Raw genomic sequence first — 18,522 nt, 5'->3', positions numbered from 1 at the left:
AATGTGGCCATATTCAAAGCATTTGACACTGTCTAGGACTTCTTTTATATTTTTTTAACCTGCTTCCTCTCATGGCCAACAATGATGGTATCAGGTAGGTAATTGGAAGAAAAGGTTAAAAGGATAGCTGCATCACCACCCAGTTTTTTTTACATTGAGATGCACAAGGAGGGCATCGATGGAGAATCTCCTCCTCTTTAAAAACATGCAAATCTTTTGAGTAAACTACTCCTTTCAGTGTATTAAAGAATCTGTGAGATGAAATAGATTCAATATTTCCACTTTCAGGAGGTTTAAAGTTAGATAACAGAACTGCTTGAGTCTCATTTCCAGCTTTTATTAGAAGGTTCTTTCCATACCGTTTTAAATTTCCAATGGGAATGGAACCAACCTTGCTCTCAATGCAGTCAGCAGCTTTTATCAAATTTTTCCCTCCCTCCTTGTAGATAGCAACATGCCATAAAGGGGAGGAAGAGCTCTGGTACATGGGACTGGTCCATGTTCTTCAGCCTTTGGAACAAAGTCAAATGGCTCATCATTCAAGTTTTCACTGAAAACACTTTCGTGCTGACAACTGAGTCATTTAGAATGTGGCCATGGAGTCTTTGTTGTGCCTCACTAGCTTCCAAGGGAGAGGAAAATTTGATAAAAGCAGAAAATGACTGCTTATCTTTTTCTAGAATTAATTTAATTCTTTCCACTTTGCCGAATTGTTTCACTACACTGTATAAACATTCGTAATCTAATGGTAAGTTTACATTAGTGCAATAAAGGACCCTATTATTTGAATCAAATCCACCAGATTTATTAACACCCTGGTGTCTCAGTGTTTGGTTCTGTCCAACAGCCAAGCCCGTATCCATGTTCATGCCAGAAGCCGTTGCCAGTGCCGTTAAGTCGTCGGATCCAGGGGAGGGAGAACTAAAAGCCAAATCCATAAGTTTAAACCAGTCCACATGCAAAGGTCCAAAAAGTGCACACCGACACCCAAGAGCCCCGCACAGACCCCGACAGCATATCAAAAGGGCAAACTGGGCAGCTCTACTGCTCAGCTTCCCCACCCCAACACACTCCCAAAGCCCGCGAAGAGACCCCAAGATGCCAAGCATGCACACATCAGACCACCACACACAAACTGGTTCATCCACCCACCCAAAACTGCTTGGTCATATCAAGAAAGTATCGTAGATCAGTCAGGTATTCGCATTCTCCACCAGTGGCACAAGTGAGAGTTGCAGTGGCCCAGGTATAAGCCAATCTGCCTGCTGGAAGTTCTGCCCCCCCTAATGGGGACTGACTCCCCACTCCAACTGTACTGGTGGGCTTCCAGACAAAAGCCAGGAGTCCCACCTCCAAAAACCAGCCCCCCCTGGATTCCGATGGGCTGATCTCCGGAGATGGTTCCGCCCTCAGGATAGCAGTGGTAAAAATCCCATCACCATCTCTTAGGTCCAAACTATCTCAGGTGGCGACTCAACCACCACAACTCCCACAATTAGCTTCGAATGCGAACCCCTTCCAAAAAACGATCCCTTCTCAGACTCACCTAAGCAGTAAAATTTTGCGAATGTGGAAATGTCCACGCCATTTAAACCAAAAACTATGTAGGATGATTCGTCAGGACCCGGGCCCAAAGGCCAGGGTCCCTTAGCCCCTCACCTCGTCAAGGCGTCCTACTCGAGGGGACAAAACCTTTGGGGAAGCCCGACAAGAATTTAGCAGTGTGTGTTGGTGGTCCTGTTGAACCGATAAGTCCTTATTTCTTGACTTTTTCATGTATTATAATGTAACTAAGTTCTTGGACCTCCTCTAAGACAAAGAAATTTAATGTCTTGAGGGAATGGGGTCTCTTCTTTCTCGTATTCACTAATCATCATCAGTATCAGTGTCAAGTCTATTATTTACAGGGTTAGATATATAATGAATTATCTATGCTCTTTTATTCCGGGCACTCTGCTTCAGTTTTCATCTTCAGCATGACCATCCCAATATCAGATTTTTTCAAGTAATTTTCTATTATCTTGAGTACAAAAACCAGAGCCTTTTATTTAGGAGTACTCCCCAGTACAAGATTGAATTAGTTGTTAAAACTTGGTAACAAGGCAGTTACCCAGTGGTGAATGGGTGGGAACCCCCACTCACCAGCCATCGTCAAACAGGGTGGCTGAGATGGGATTAAGATTAACCCTTAAGGGACTGGCTAAATATATATCAAGCACACCCCCAGACAGGGCAAACTGTAAGGATGACCAATTTAAGAAAAACACATCAGTGGAGAGAGGAAGATATGCAAATGCACATGGCATAAAAAAAATTCTATAAACATTTTTCCCTACCTTCCACAGGAAGTTGGAAGTGACTTTACAACCCTGTGTGGGGCCTCTTTTATAAAACACTTAAATTTTACCAAGTTATACATGTTTTTTCTAATATTTTATTTTTTGTAAAATTATAATTATAGCTCACACAGTATCATAACAGATGAGAACTAAAATTAGTAACAAATTTTGAGTATATTTGTTGTAAAATATTTATGAGATTTACTGAGATCGGGAGATGCAGTAACTTTTTGTGAGGTATACATGTTTTTTCTAATATTTCTTTGCAAAATTATAGCAGACATACTATCATAAAAGATAAGAACTAAAACCGACAGTAATCCCTGGGTATATTTATGAGCAAATAAATAAAAAGATGTCCTGGAGTGGCAGAGAGGCAGTACATTCCCCTATGAAATCTCAAGGCATACTGATCGATGTCTCTCCTGTGGTGAGCTAAATAGTTGCCATAAGTCATTTGTGGCACATTGAAGTGCTATGAACATTTTTCCCGATAAATTCATCCAAACTGAATGGAACGTAATATTAATACTCATGAGGATCCCGTCCATCACCCAAAACCTGTTATAGATACTCATGTGAGGGTTCCCATCCATTAAGGGTCAAAGGTTCTGGTTTGTGTACCTAGGAAAAGTATACTTTAAAATTTTGATTTGTTCATATGGAAATTAAAAAACCATTGTAGGAGATTCTCTTTTTAGTTGGGGGATAGTCTCACTGCTGACTGGAAGTTGAATCTCTGGCCAGAAATGCCCTCCTGGTCGCAATCATAAGCAAGGAAATGATGACTCCTGTAACCTCCTAAACAATATGGCACTGGGATGCAAGATTGATAGGACCCTGAGCTAGAGTGAGATGTATCTGAACTCTTAACTGGAGGAAAACTTTTGAAAACCAAGTGCTACCCTAAGGATAGAATAGCATAGGTCGGAAAGCAGCTAGCATCTGGGTGAATCATACACCGAATGGTTCAGATTACAGCTTAATCCCCCCCCCCTCCAGTTTTGACCTCAAATTTAGGAACAAACAAACCTTTCTGGGCAAGTTCTGTTAAAGTATGTGAATCAGTAACTCGAACTGATTTATAAATAATAAAGTCAGTGGACTGAGATTTATACTTTGTGCTAATTTATCCATCTTTAAGTTAAAGTTCACTTGAAATTGCAGTCTCACATCAAGTCAGGAACTTCCTCCTAGGTATTCATTACTTTATGGCCTGTGAGGGCGTTGGCAAACACTCAAAGGACATGTTGACAAGTGCTTAGAAGATTGGTGCTTCTATAACATTCCAATTTCTTGCCTTGGCAACAAGAATTGTATATCTCAAGGTAGACATTGGAAACAGCTGTGTTGTGATCCTTCCAACTCAGAAGTTGACATACTTCCAAATATTGTTTGCCACATTCTGTTTCATGAGTCCTCCAGCCTACAATTGGCAGTTGATTTTAGAATCATCTCTGGAAAAGCTAATATCTTATTTATGGACAGTGTTAGACAAAAATCCCTTTAACTTCACAGATTCGAACATGGTCTGAAATATAAGAGTCAAGACACCAAGCTGTCTCCCACTGGAGACACTAAGATGGGTCTTATATAGGGTCCTGCTATTGTAAGGACTGGAAACTCCTCTCTTTACAATTAGCAAAACCAGCTGTTCACCCTGTACAAGTTTTTGGTTTACTTTAAATCAAAATGTAGTTTTCCTTGATCTCTTTATCATTTTAGCCCAGTTTTATGGGAATATGGTAGCAGCTATGTCAAACCACATTTGCATATTCTGAGATATAGAGGTTTTTGTAAAAGGTAACATGCATTGGGAAGTATGGCTATGCATATCGTCTGGTGGATGATTGTGTGACCTGTATGTTTTTTTTTTTCTTTATTCCAAAAACTATTGTATTTGAAGGCATTTACTTGAAACAAATGTATGATTCACAAGTACAAACTTGTAATTTCTCCGAATGCCATTTCCTTCTCCAGTCCATGTGAATGTTTTCTGAAGTCAACTTGAGATGTAGACAACAGTTTTGTGGTCAGTAACTTTTCCTGAATTTCTGATACAACTCGGTGAATTTGGTATTTTTACTGTAAAAAAAAGTAATTTATATTTATGAAATTTCAAATCTCTTCTTTAAGAAGTTTATTTAATGTTATAAAAGCAATTAAGGACTTCCAGGCATAAAATCATACAACAGTATTTATCTAACAAAAAAGCTCATGTCAACAGGTATCCTCATCGACGATTGCCTTGGGTGCAGACAACTTTGTCCGAAGAAGTGCTTCGTCTACAGGGAACTAATACTGAAGGAATATTCAGAGTTCCAGCAGACTTTGATGAGGTAAGTACTTATTAGACTGGTACAAAATTTGAATGGTTTATGAATCTTGGGAACTTTTGTGGAAATGTAGGGTTTGACAAAAATACTTATTTGAAGGAAACCTATACCAAAGAAATACTGTGGAACTGTCTCATTCTTAATTTTATCATGATAAATCAAAAGTCAACTTTAATGTTGTTATTTTTTTCACTAGTACTTTACAGTATTCCATCATGAAAAATCAAAGGTCAGTTAGTACTGAGTGAAAAACACTCAGTACTAAGTGCAAAAGCGAATTAATGTTGATAAATTTTTACCATGAGACATTTTGTGACTGTGTACCTATGTCCGTTGAATAATCTTACACTATGAAGTACATTTGCAATGTGCAAATGAAGTTATTAACTTCGTTTTTTTCAGACTGTCTTTGTATAACTAGATAGTTCTTCATTGTAACTACATAACTTACAGTTCTTAAATGTCTGAGTGTGACATAAATTCACAATCTATCTCTTCAAGTCTAATGAGATTATAACATGGACCACATAAAACAAAGGTCAGGAGTTCATATTCCTGGTAGAGATAAAATTTCTTTTTAAGTAAGGGCTGGTTGCTTCTTTTCATAACTTGGTTATGTATTAAATTAATTAACACATTTACTTTTAAATGTCATATCAAGCTTAACCTACGAAGGATTCTATTTCCTTTATTGTTTCTTCTCTGTAGTTGGCCTTTTCCGCCTAATTATATCCCATGGGGATAAAACCACTGTCATGCATTTTAGGAGTACCCTCAGGAGTGAGTTGGAATTGGTCTTTGAGTCTCAGTAAACAAGATAGTTAACTGGTGGATGCATAGGTTGTTTTGGCTTGTGATTGACAGGTTTCTTTGCAGTATCAGAGGAGGAAAATCTCACGAAAAATGGAAGATGTAGGACCCGAGGACTTAAATGAAGTTGAGGATAGTCTCCCTAAAATCCACTCTTCTTAATTCAGTCACCATGTCCACATTTTTCACAGGACTCCTAGAATAGGGAAGCAAAGACCCAACCACTGTGCAATTTCTCAGGACCAAATGTGCTGTCATTTAATAACTGCATGAAAAAAGGGAAACAGAGAACTTTGTCTCTCCTACAAAGAATGATGCTAATCCACTGGGTCAAACCCTGTGAGCTAGAAATGTGAGAGCCCTTACTCCAGACACCAATAGCCTTTTAATATATTCTTGTCTGGAGTTGCAAGAATTATCTCCGAGAGAAGCATTTAACACACGGATTTAGCCGATATACCGCTTGAATGGCAGATACAGCCAGACTTAAGGCATTTGACTCTGAAGCTTTGAAGGCTATGCTTTCCTGTCAAAGTGTTTTTGAGGGGCAGATCATAGGTCAACTGAGAATTTTGACTGTTTAAAGAGAAGTCCTCCAGAATGTAGTATCTCTTTTACCATGAAAGTGAATGGGGAAGGAGTTTGCTTAATCTGCTGGAGGAAAGAGAACTAACAGGTCTGCAGGCCAAGTTGTTCTCCAAGACAACATGGGGTAACTGTGATCAGTATAGCTTGACTCTGTCAGTCAAGCTACAGAATTAGAGCAACTTTTTATGCTACTGCATTCATTCATGAACTTTATTATCTGTGGAGGGTAACCTCAGTTGCTTGCCAGATAGCCTACTTGGAGAGGAAGCCACAGGCTGGCAAGCAGCTGAGGTTACCCTCCACAGATATCATGTTCATGAATGAATGCAATAACATAAAAGGTTGCTCTAATTCTGTCATTAGGGAAAGACCTTCAAATGGCACCAGATCCCCAATGGAATGAGTCAACCCTTTTACAGCCATAGAAAAAGACTCTCAAGGGAAAAAACTTTTGACTCGTTCACCTTCTCTGGATAAGTGCACCAAGATGCTGGAAAGAAGATATTAATTGAGACATTGTTTCTGCTTATTTCAGAATTTAAAGAGAGGGGAAGAATGAGACCAAGCAATACTTGGCTGTCTACGATAGCATAAGGGAATGGATCGGATCACCTTTACCCACCCGCAAAGGAGGGTGGTGTGGCCTTTAGTTGGGAATTTCTCCAGCACTAGGCAGTTGTAGTGCCTACCTCTGTTCCCCTGCAACTTCCTTGAGGAGTGAGGAGCCTCTCCCCACACCCTATTTCAAAACTGGGCACGCAAAGAGAGAATGCTCACAAGAAGAGGAATGTGCTTTCTTGTGTTCACTGGAATGTGTATGAAAGTGATGTCTCTGTGATTAGCAAGGCCTTGAAGATCCCTCACAGTTACTCTCCCTGGAGACAGATCTGGCATGAGATGACCATTTGGAATTCCTGCAAGAACATTTAGATTTTCTGTTCCTCCTCTTCTGTCTGTGTGAGGAACAAGTCTCATGAAAAGGAAGATAACAATAATGTTGAGGAAAGCTGCCTGGACCTTCTTTTCCTTTTCATATTTTTCTGCTTCATATGTAGCACACTGACAAGAACTCTTAGAAGAAAGTACTAATGAACCAGGCTTGTCTGGAGGAAGAGCAGCAGGAAGAACCATTTCAGGTGGTTTTTCATGTTGCCTGGTAATAGCTGGCATCCCACAAGTCATGCTCTGCAGACATGTTATTTTCAACCAGAAGATCTGAGAGATGAGATCCCTCTGTTCTCCATATGTTATTTTCAACCAGAACTGCAACCGCGGAAGATTTGAGAGATGAGATCCCTTTGCTTTCCATCAAACTATCTAGAGAGGCAGAATAAGATGAGCTACCTAGAATACCCAGTTTCAACAAATCATCACTATTATTAGAGGGGAAGATGATGCTGTGGGAACACCAACCCCTGAAAATTCTGTGCTATCGGGCAAAGTGACAAGATTTTGCTAATCCTTGGCTTGCAAGCACTCTCAAAAGGTGGTAAGGGTATAGAAGACGGTGAAAGGTCTTGGTTGGATCCACCAACTTCGCTGACAAAGAAGTTGAATGCCTGATATCCTTCCTTTTCCTCTATTTTAAACCTTTCACACTAAGAAGCAGCCCCCCCCCCACCTATTCCTCACATGGGGAAGAATGGACACATGTTACCTCAACAATTAGAACAAAACTGATGTAATTTTACAGATGTAGGAGACATGGAGCAGCCACATGCTCACCCATACCACTCACATCTACAGTGCTCTTGTTCATTCTTTGTGAGAGAAAAAATACAGAAACACAATAATACCAAAAACAAAGTAGAAAGAAAAAACAAAGGAATATAACCTCAGCTATGCCCATCCTGGGGAGAGGAAGAGTGGTAGCACACACATCCTTACAGTAAACGGTCAAAAGATAAAAGTGATGCTCTGAAGCTAATACGGGGGGGGGGGGGGTTTCTCCCTTTTCCACTTTTGTAATTACAGGCAGTCCCCAGTTATCGGCAGCCTTGGTTACCAGCGATCCGGTTTTACGGCGCTTGTCTAGCAACGACGATAACCAGATTTTCGCCACTGATAACCAGTTATCGGCGCTGATAACCAGTTATCAAGGCTGATCGCCTCTTATCAGCTGCGCTGATCACCGGTTATCGGTGCCGCTAACCAGGGATCACTGCTATTATTGCCGATTTTTGGTTAGCAGCGATTTTCGGTTGTCATGCCGTCGGGAACAGAACCCCGCCGATGACCGGGGACTGCCTGTACTTTACATCCATTCAGCCATTTAGTTACATACAAAAGATATTTCCCCCTTAAAAACTGTTGGGTTGTATTCCTGCAGGAACAATGTTGATATGACTGAATGATAATAAATACAAACAAGGATAATTAAAATACCCCAATCTCTACTAACCTGTGTAAAAGATGTTAACTGCAATAGAAATAACCACTTCATCTGAGAATAAAATTGATTTCAATCCCTTCACCCAAACCTGAGGTTCTTTACACAAGATTTTGCTTGTGAAAGCGAGCTGGAACAGCCATTCAAACTTCAATGACAAGGTAGTTAACTACCCATAGGCAGGGGCCAACCCTGCCCACCTGTCAGTCTGCACTCCAATTTGCCTTCTGTCCCAAGTGCCAGAGGGAGGGGTGGCCGAGGTGGACCATTGATATAAAGAACTTAATGTTTGTGTGTTAAGAAAAATACAAATTACTTTGATAATTTGTTGTGTGTTCGTACACAAATACAAACCTTCGTTCTTTACACAGGAGACTTACTCATTGGTGGAAGGAGTCTGGATACTGAACTGATGGGTAGGTTCGCACAACCTGGGATGTTACACCTTCCTCGTCCGTTAGAAGCAGAGAAAGGGACCCTGCACCTCTAGCATACTGCACATATTGGATGTATTGGTTGCTAGACTTCTGTACCATTAAGTAAAGGGTTTTTATGCCATTATTCGATCAGTCTTTAAGAACCCACACACTGTCGGAGACAATAGAACAGGGAAATACGATTGAGTTTGTCTGTTGTCCTCTTCCCTTGCTAAGGGAGGAGGGAAACTTTCATCCGTTCATCACCACTGAATAAACTAGTGTCCAGTCAGATAGCTAACCAGCACTTTGTCCGTCCAGCTTGCATACAGATTGGCAGTCTGATTCACCAGAGAGGAAGGAATAAAAAGAGAGAGAGAGAGGAGAACCACTCACTCTTGTCTTGTTTCCTACCAACTGGATACTAGATGAGGTGCTACCTGTCCCAAAGGGAGCTGGCCTTGCTATCCAACCCACTGAGTAGTCACGACTGATCCAAGGATAGTGTGTCCAAGGCCAGTGGACAACATTCTGCAGATAGGTGATCATACCCAATTACCCCTCCACATGAAAAACCTGAAGGCTGACAGGTTCCTACTGAGTGCAAAGGACAAAATATTGCCCAAACTGTCATTAACCTAACCTAACCTCTGGGTTTAGATCTGTCTGACAACTCTAGTAAAGACTCTTAACAAACTTTAAAGGCAAGAGTCACGACCCTCCGGGTTTGAATCCCAGAGTGAGAAAGACTGTCAGAACTTCCTAAGACCACACAAGATCACCCTTCAAAAGGACAGATCTATTCTCAGGATCAACTCCCAGTCTAAGACTGAATGTGCCTTCCAAAAGCTGGGATAAAAAGAGGCCTTTCGTTGTGAAAGTAGGGAATAAAACAGTGCTATCTGCAAACAAGTAGCCCTGACCGGAGAGATACCATGTCTCCAGGACCAATAATTGGAGACTTGTTCCTTGATTGGCTGCCTACCAAGCAAGAGTAAAGTATCCGGATTCCCAGGCGTGAAGTGCCTGAACACTCATTGCCTGGAGATACCAAACTATGAGCGGCTGAATCTGAAAGTTAACCAAATAGGAATATCTTTAGGACCCCAGTCCACAGAGTTAATAAGACCAGATATTACTTAGCATGGACACACTGGAAGTCAGACTCTGCCAGAGAAAAGAAATCAACCTGCTATTGATGACTTGATTCTTGGTCATATAAAGGTTCTGCCAGTACAAATGAAATGTGTAAGATACGATTAACACGTGCATTTTCCTTAATAGTTACACAGGGTCCTGTTGCTAACATTACGTTACTTAATTATGCAGTTGTAGTCAAAAGATACTCTGAGGTGACACACCAATCACTGTCTTAGGGATGCACCCCAACCCAACAACTACTAAGCCCTTCCATTCCTTCAGGCAAGGCTTATTTGACTGATGGGTTTGAATGATCACAATACAAACCAAAAATGGAAAAGGAATACTCTATCATCAAAAGGTTCAAACAGCAAAAGTTGGGCAGAGATTCCTGAAAGACGTCTGAACTTGACAGGGGCTGGAGGCAAAGTGGAGTGCAGACTGACAGGTAAGTAGGGTTCCCCTTGCCTGTCAGTAGTTCACAGACTTATTTAGGTTTGATTAGCTGTTCCAGCTTGTGTTCACAAGCAAAACCTTATATGAAGAATGAAGGTTTGTATTTGTATAGGAACAAAATGTGATTCACAGGAAAGGCACAAAAAATTAAGTAAACCAATACCATTATTCGGTAAGAAACAATAAGTGAAATTGAAAAATGTTACAAAACTTTACACAAGAATAAATGACATGTAACAAAAGCTAGGCCTACTGTATTTCTGGCATCAAAGCTGCACCCAAATCTTGACCAGCAAACTTATGAAAAAGAAAAAGTGGAAACAATCAAGAGTTGATGACTGAGTTGTGATCAATTGCTGCACATATTCAACTGTCTCAGTGTATTAAAGCACAGTACTGTGACTTCAGTTCATCCAGTATATTGACTACATTAGTTTTTCAGTTCATTTATTTACAAAATACGTATACTTATGTTTTTCATATTTACTGATTTTCACATTAAATACCAGCAAACTGAAAAGCTTGGACATATCCTAAAGTCATTAGTTTTTCAGTTCATTTATTTACAAAATATGTATACTTATGTTTTTCATATTTACTGATTTTCACATTAAATACCAGCAAACTGAAAAGCTTGGACATATCCTAAAGTAACTATGTTGTAAGCTACCCAACTATATTTGCATCAGAAATTTTCTCTGGCAACAATATCTCAGTGTGTATATGGGATGGGGATACAGTTTTGAACTTCAAGATTTTGACATTACTGTATTGGATGTAAGCCTGTCTTGGATAAAGAAAAAACTATCAAAATTGGATGTAGGCTTATCTCAGATAAAAGAAAAATTAAGCATAGCAATAGGAAATATTAGGAATATGGAATAACACTGTATTACACTGTAACACTGTTAAAACAAGTCATGAACATGACCCCAAATAAAACAAAATAAAAACAGAGTAAAGAATAAAATCCTCACAGAACAGACTCTGCAAATAAGAACAAATTTTGATCTACAAAACTAGAAAATATTTTACACATTATTACCAAGTATTAGAAAATATTTTACACATGATTACGAAGTACAGTATAACAAAAATCAAGAGAATTTCTGTAGAAACTATCATAAAAAAGCAACTTATTAGAAAATTTTCATTTTGATCACAATAATCCTGCTACAGTAATGATTTCCTAGTAAACTTTAAACATGCCACAATTTTACCTTTGTCACTTGTTTCTTTAGTCAACAAATGATGAATTTTGTGCTGCAAATGTTTAGGTGAAACAGCTAGCAAACCAAATACAAAATATGTATACTTATATGAGGGAGCTAACTGTAATTCAAGTTATAACAGAAACCATCAAAATGCTTTGATTAATTAATGCAAGAACAAACAACATAATCCTTTCACTATCTGCCTGGCCAAATGGGCACAACTTGCTTGGGTTTCAAAGATAATGAACTAACCTGGGTTTTAAAAGCTAACAATGTCCTTGCCATTACACAAAATTCTATCTTCAATGCTAAAACAATAGCAAGTAATTTATAATTGGTGCCATCTCCTTACCTGTGCAAGCATACAGACCTAATGGGTACTGTGTTTCTTGGGTAACAGTTCATTGCTATCACATACATAAATAAAATACATAAATAAAACACTTTCCTGCTGAACTTTCTTTGTATCTTGGTAACTTTTCCTTTAATTCTTTGTCGTATTCCCGGTATGCTTTCTTTCTCTTTATTTTGTAGTCTTTATTTTGCCTTCAAACATTACTTGGAGAGCTTCCTTATTCCTGTAAACTCTAGGCAGTTGAGCAGACGGTATCAATTTGCTTCAGGATGTGCAAGTTGCTCCAGTTTTTCTTCTGTTATTTTATTGACAATGGTCCATTTGACATTCCCTGAAAATATTCCATATGGTACCTGTAATGTGTTGTTGTAACAAATCAGTAGCCTCAGTAATTCATCATAAATCTTGGTAAATGCATAGCAAATATAGTCCAAATAATTATAATAAGGATAAAATTACAAGGCCATGAAATAAATGTCTAAAATTTGACTGTGGGACTAATATAATAAGGATGAAAACTACAAGGCCATAAAATAAAAACAAATATATTTTTAGAACTTATTTAAGCCATTTGTACAATTTCATTTGTAGTAGAGTAGAGCAACTTACATAAACCACTTATGAAAGGTTGTATACCATAATGACTAAACTACCAGCTAAGCATACATCTGAAGAAATTTTTTAAAATTATTTTATTCATTGGTTGAAGGAGAATATTGCACTATTATATAGAAACAAACCCCATTACTTCTAGTTGTTTGTGAATCACAAGATCCTCGTAGCTTATATAACAATCTTCAGTACTACATATTTTGTTACGGTTTACTAAAATTCTTTCCTGAATTCAAAATGAATGTTTAATGTAAATAAGTACACTTACAAGCCCTCTCATTTCAGGAAGGTTTGCAAACTAATGTTTGAGAAGTAACACTAACCAAGAACGAGCCTAGATTGAAATATACTACAGTACAGATCATCTAAATACACGACACAGTTGTCGATGCCATTTAAAACTTTACTCATTAACCTTTGGAAAGTATTGCCTGCATTCTTTAAACCAAAAACCATAACCCTGGGTTCGTAACTGCCGAACGGTGTAATAAAAGCAGATATTTTCCTTGCCTGTTCACTTAAGAGGTACTTGCCAATAACCTTTGACCAATGAAGCTTGGAAATGAATTTGGCACTTCCGATTCTATCTAAGCAATCGTCAGTTCTGGGAAGGGGGAAATCAGTGCACAGCCTATCTGATCCATCTTCCTTTTTCACCAGAACTACTGGAAAACCCCATTCACTTTTGCTGGGAACTATCAAATCATTATCTAACATATACCTAATTTCCTTACTGATTTTACTTTCTCCGGACTCAGATGATATGGACTTTGTCTAATGGGTTTTGTGTCCCGTAACTCAGTATCATGCTCTAAAAGATTAGTTAGACCTAAATTATCACTAACAGTTTCAGTATAATTTTCCAAAACATTGTGTACTTCCTTCAATTTTTCTTCTTCTAAGGTAGGGTTAAATGCCTTGAAATTCTTACGCACATTTGAGTTTTTCTCGTAACTAATTTCTCTCTGTGACAGTTACTACAGGCACTGGGCTTTCATTATATTTCAGCGAGTTTACATGCAACGACTTAGCTCTACACCTACCCACATCAATTAAGCAATGTAAATTTCCCCTTTTTTCTAAGATAGAAAAAGGACCTTCGAACTTATAAGATAATGATGGACCTTCTCTCTGAATTAACACCAAAACTTTATCTCCCACATGGAAATTTCTCTCTTTTACCTCAAGATCATAATTCCTTTTAGTGTCCCCTAGACTGTTGCTCTTGTTTTCTGTTGCCATCTGCCAAGCTTCCCTTAGATTCTCCTAGTAATTCTCTAGATTTTGTATGTCATCCTCTTTACCTTCTTTAAGTATTAATTTACACTTTAAAATTTCTAAGGGTCCTTTAGCGGTGTGACCAAACACTAACTCGAAAGGACTAAATCCGGTTGTGTCATTTGCCGCCAACCGTAAGGCTAACAAGACAAATGGTAACTTTTCTTCCCAGTCAACAAGACAAATGGTAACTTTTCTTCCCAGTCATGTTCAAAGTTATTACACAATTTTCCTAAGCAACTCTTTAACATTTGGTGGAAATGTTCAACAATGCCCTGTGACTCAGGGTGATAAGGTGTGGAAGTTACAAGTTCACTAACTATTTCTTTCATCTTGTCCCCGAAATACTTGGGGACAAAGTTACTGCCATTATCACTTTGTATAACGCGAGGCAGACCAGACTTAGAAAAATAGCTCAACAAACGTTTAACTATGGTTTTTGCATTACCGTTTCTTACAGGGATTGCTTCTGGATAACGGGTTAGTCTATCAATGATAGTTAACAGATAGATATTCCCTCCCTTACTTCTAGGCAAAGGTCCGACCATATCAATAATAACATTCTCAAAAGATTCACCTACCGATGGAATATTACATAAAGGAGCCCTGGGGATTACCTGATTAGGTTCACTGGCCATTTGACATTCATGACAACTTAAACCTTGTCTTTTCACCCCACTTCTAATCTTAGGCCAAAAGTACATCCTAATTATACACTTAAACGTTTTATTTACCCCCAAATGTCCTGGATCATCATGTGCTAATTTCAAAATTAATTTGTGAAGCTTCCTAGGGATTACTAATTGTTCAATAATCTCCTCTTTGCTTACTGACTTAGGACGAACATAACAACACAAAACTTCATCTTTTAGACAAAAGGTTTCCTTGCAAACACTATTGAGCTCATCATCCAGCTCACATTCAAATATTCGGGTTAGTGTCTCACCCTCTCTCTGTAACTTGACTAGCTCATCCTTATTCAAAATGTTAGTGCCTAAACCATCGCAGAAACTATCACTTGAAACCAATACATTGACTACGTCTACATCATTACTTTCGACAGCTACATTATCAGCAATAGAGTCGGTCTTCTCAGCCACACTCATGCTAAGATCAATTATACCACCTCTACCACACTCGTTCGAATCCACAAACTCATGCTCGTTCAAATTCATGAACAAATCATGGCTGTAGTCTACATCTGTATCTAAACCTGACCTAGTTACTACCAATTCAGGCACTGGAACCTCACTCAAAATAGGATTCACACACCCTTGGATGTAGCTAAATCATTACCAACAATTATGTCAATCCATTAACGGGCAAATTCTCTACAACTGCTAGTTTTATTTCTCCTGATACTCTCCGACCTTTTAACCCTTAAACGCTGAGCCTCTATTTACAAAAACGTCTCCCGTATGCCGGCGGCGTTCAAAAGTTAGCGCCGAAGCGGAAAAAGTTTTTTTCAAAAAATCACAGCACGCTTAGTTTTTAAGATTAAGAGTTCATTTTTGGCTCATTTTTTTTGTCATTGCCTGAAGTTTAGTATGGAACCATCAGAAATGAAAAAAAATATTATCATATATAAATATTGAAATATATGATAGCACAAAAAAAATTTTCATATATAATTTTATACAAATCACGCTGTGAGCAAAACGGTTAAAGCTAACGGGTTATTTTTTTTTCTTTGTATTGTACACTAAATTGCGATGATTTTGGTATATAACAAATTGTAAAACGATCAAAGCAACACAGAGAAAATATTATCACAATATGATGCATGAATCCGTAACGCGCGGACGTAAAAAAATGTTTTTTTCAAAAATTCACCATAAATCGAAATATTGTGCTAGAGACTTCCCATTTGTTGAAAAATGAAGCTAATTGATTGAATATTACTAGACTGTAAGTGTTTTAGCTTACAATTGCAGTTTTCGACCATTTCGGTCGAGTTAAAGTTGACCGAAGGTCGAATTTTTTGTATTTATCGTAATTTATATGAAAATATTTCAAAACTGATAAAAGCTACAACCATGAGTTATTTTCGGTTGTATTCTACATGAAATTGCGCACATTTGCATATATAAAAGTTTATGTAACGACTAATATAAAACGGTGCAAACATTACGACAACGTGACGAAAGAATTTCTGAGATGTTCGGCCGAGTTACTGCGTGGACATAAAGAAAATGTTTTTTTCAAAAATTCACCATAAATCGAAATATTGTGCTAGAGACTTCCAATTTATTGCAAAATAAACGTAAATGATTGAATATTACTAGAATGTAAGAGTTGTAGCTTACAATTGCGTTTTTCGACTATTTCGGTCGAGTTAAAGTTGACCGAAAGTTGAAATTTTGGCAGTTATCGTGATTTATGTGAAAATATTTCAAAAGTGATAAAAGCTACAACCATGAATTATTTTCTGTTGTATTCTACATGAAATTGCGCACATTTTCATATATAAAAGTTTATGTAACGACTAATGTAAAACGATGCAAACATTACGACAACGTGTGACGAAAAGAATTTCTGAGATGTTAGGCCGAGTTACAGTTAGCGCAGAGCGTAAGGAAAAAAAGTTTTTTTCTAGAAATTCACCATAAATCGAAATATTGTGCTAGAGACTTCCAGTTTGTTGCAAAATGAAGGTACATGATTGAATATTACTAGAATGTAAGAGTTTTTAGCTTATAATTGCGTTTTTACCATTTTGGTCGAGTTAAAGTTGACCGAAGGTTGAAATTTTGGCAGTTATCGTGATTTATGTGAAAATATTTCAAAACTGTTAAAAGCTACAACCTTGAGTTATTTTCTGTTGTATTCTACATGAAATTGCACACATTTCCATATATATTTTCTGTTGTATTCTACATGAAATTGCACACATTTCCATATATAAAAGTTTATGTAACGACTAATATAAAACGGTGCAAACATTACGACAACGTGTGAAAGAATTTCTGGCGGACGTAAGGAAAAAGTTTTTCAAAAATTCATCATAAATCGAAATATTGTGCTAGAGACTTCCAATTTGTTGCAAAATGAAGGTAAATGATTGAATATTACTAGAATGTAAGAGTTTTAGCTTACAATTGCGTTTTTTTACCATTTCGGTCGAGTTAAAGTTGACCGAAGGTCGAATTTTTTGTATTTATCGTAATTTATATGAAAATATTTCAAAACTGATAAAAGCTACAACCATGAGTTATTTTCGGTTGTATTCTACATGAAATTGCGCACATTTGCATATATAAAAGTTTATGTAACGACTAATATAAAACGGTGCAAACATTACGACAACGTGTGAAAGAATTTCTGAGATGTTGGCCGAGTTACTGCGTGGACATAAGGAAAATGTTTTTTTCAAAAATTCACCATAAATCGAAATATTGTGCTAGAGACTTCCAATTTATTGCAAAATAAACGTAAATGATTGAATATTACTAGAATGTAAGAGTTGTAGCTTACAATTGCGTTTTTCGACTATTTCGGTCGCGTTAAAGTTGACCGAAAGTTGAAATTTTGGCAGTTATCGTGATTTATGTGAAAATATTTCAAAAGTGATAAAAGCTACAACCATGAATTATTTTCTGTTGTATTCTACATGAAATTGCGCACATTTTCATATATAAAAGTTTATGTAACGACTAATGTAAAACGATGCAAACATTACGACAACGTGATGAAAGAATTTCTGAGATGTTGGCCGAGTTTGGCGCATGAGCGTAAGGAAAAAAGTTTTTTTTTTTTCTAGAAATTCACCATAAATCGAAATATTGTGCTAGAGACTTCCAGTTTGTTGCAAAATGAAGGTACATGATTGAATATTACTAGAATGTAAGAGTTTTAGCTTATAATTGCGTTTTTTTACCATTTGGGCGCGTTAAAGTTGACCGAAGGTTGAAATTTTGGCAGTTATCGTGATTTATGTGAAAATATTTCAAAACTGTTAAAAGCTACAACCTTGAGTTATTTTCTGTTGTATTCTACATGAAATTGCACACATTTCCATATATATTTTCTGTTGTATTCTACATGAAATTGCACACATTTCCATATATAAAAGTTTATGTAACGACTAATATAAACGGTGCAAACATTACGACAACGTGTGAAAGAATTTCTGGCGCGGACGTAAGGAAAAAGTTTTTTCAAAAATTCATCATAAATCGAAATATTGTGCTAGAGACTTCCAATTTGTTTGCAAAATGAAGGTAAATGATTGAATATTACTAGAATGTAAGAGTTTTAGCTTACAATTGCGTTTTTTTACCATTTCGGTCGAGTCAAAGTTGACCGAAGGTTGAAATTTTGGCAGTTATCGAGATTTATATGAAAATATTTCCAAACTGATAAAAGCTGACAACCATGGGTTGTAATTTTGTTGTATTTTACATGAAATTGCGCACATTTTCATATATAAAACTTTACGTAACGGCTAATATAAAACAGTGCAAAAATTACGACAAAATGACGAAAGAATTTCTGAAATTTTCGGCCAAGTTACCGCGCGGACGTAAGGAAAAAGTTTTTTTCAAAAATTCACCATAAATCGAAATATTGTGCTAGAGACTTCCAATTTG

The 18,522-nt window shown here is 37.5% G+C and overlaps 1 protein-coding gene and 1 long non-coding RNA gene across 30 annotated transcripts in view; one reads left to right on the top strand and one right to left on the bottom strand.

Annotated features, from left to right (window-relative positions):
* Positions 1 to 18,522, top strand: part of RhoGAP93B (MyTH4 and RhoGAP_KIAA1688 domain-containing protein RhoGAP93B) — a 617,058-nt gene that overhangs the window by 593,207 nt on the left and 5,329 nt on the right. For all 29 annotated transcript variants that reach the window (XM_067127509.1, XM_067127537.1, XM_067127533.1 and 26 more), the window contains one exon: positions 4,567 to 4,678. In XM_067127509.1, coding sequence (XP_066983610.1) covers positions 4,567 to 4,678 — 112 coding nt within the window. The remainder of the gene's footprint in view (positions 1 to 4,566; positions 4,679 to 18,522) is intronic.
* The window catches only part of LOC136852620 (uncharacterized), a 79,255-nt gene continuing 70,919 nt past the window's right edge, over positions 10,187 to 18,522 (bottom strand). Inside the window, exon 2 of the long non-coding RNA XR_010857201.1 lies at positions 10,187 to 12,374. This is a non-coding gene — a long non-coding RNA (uncharacterized lncRNA). The remainder of the gene's footprint in view (positions 12,375 to 18,522) is intronic.

This window comes from Macrobrachium rosenbergii, chromosome 25, assembly GCF_040412425.1.
Source record: "Macrobrachium rosenbergii isolate ZJJX-2024 chromosome 25, ASM4041242v1, whole genome shotgun sequence".
Classification (NCBI taxonomy): domain Eukaryota; kingdom Metazoa; phylum Arthropoda; class Malacostraca; order Decapoda; family Palaemonidae; genus Macrobrachium; species Macrobrachium rosenbergii.
Note: the sequence above shows the minus strand (reverse complement) of the source record. Positions and strands in the feature narration are given on the sequence as shown.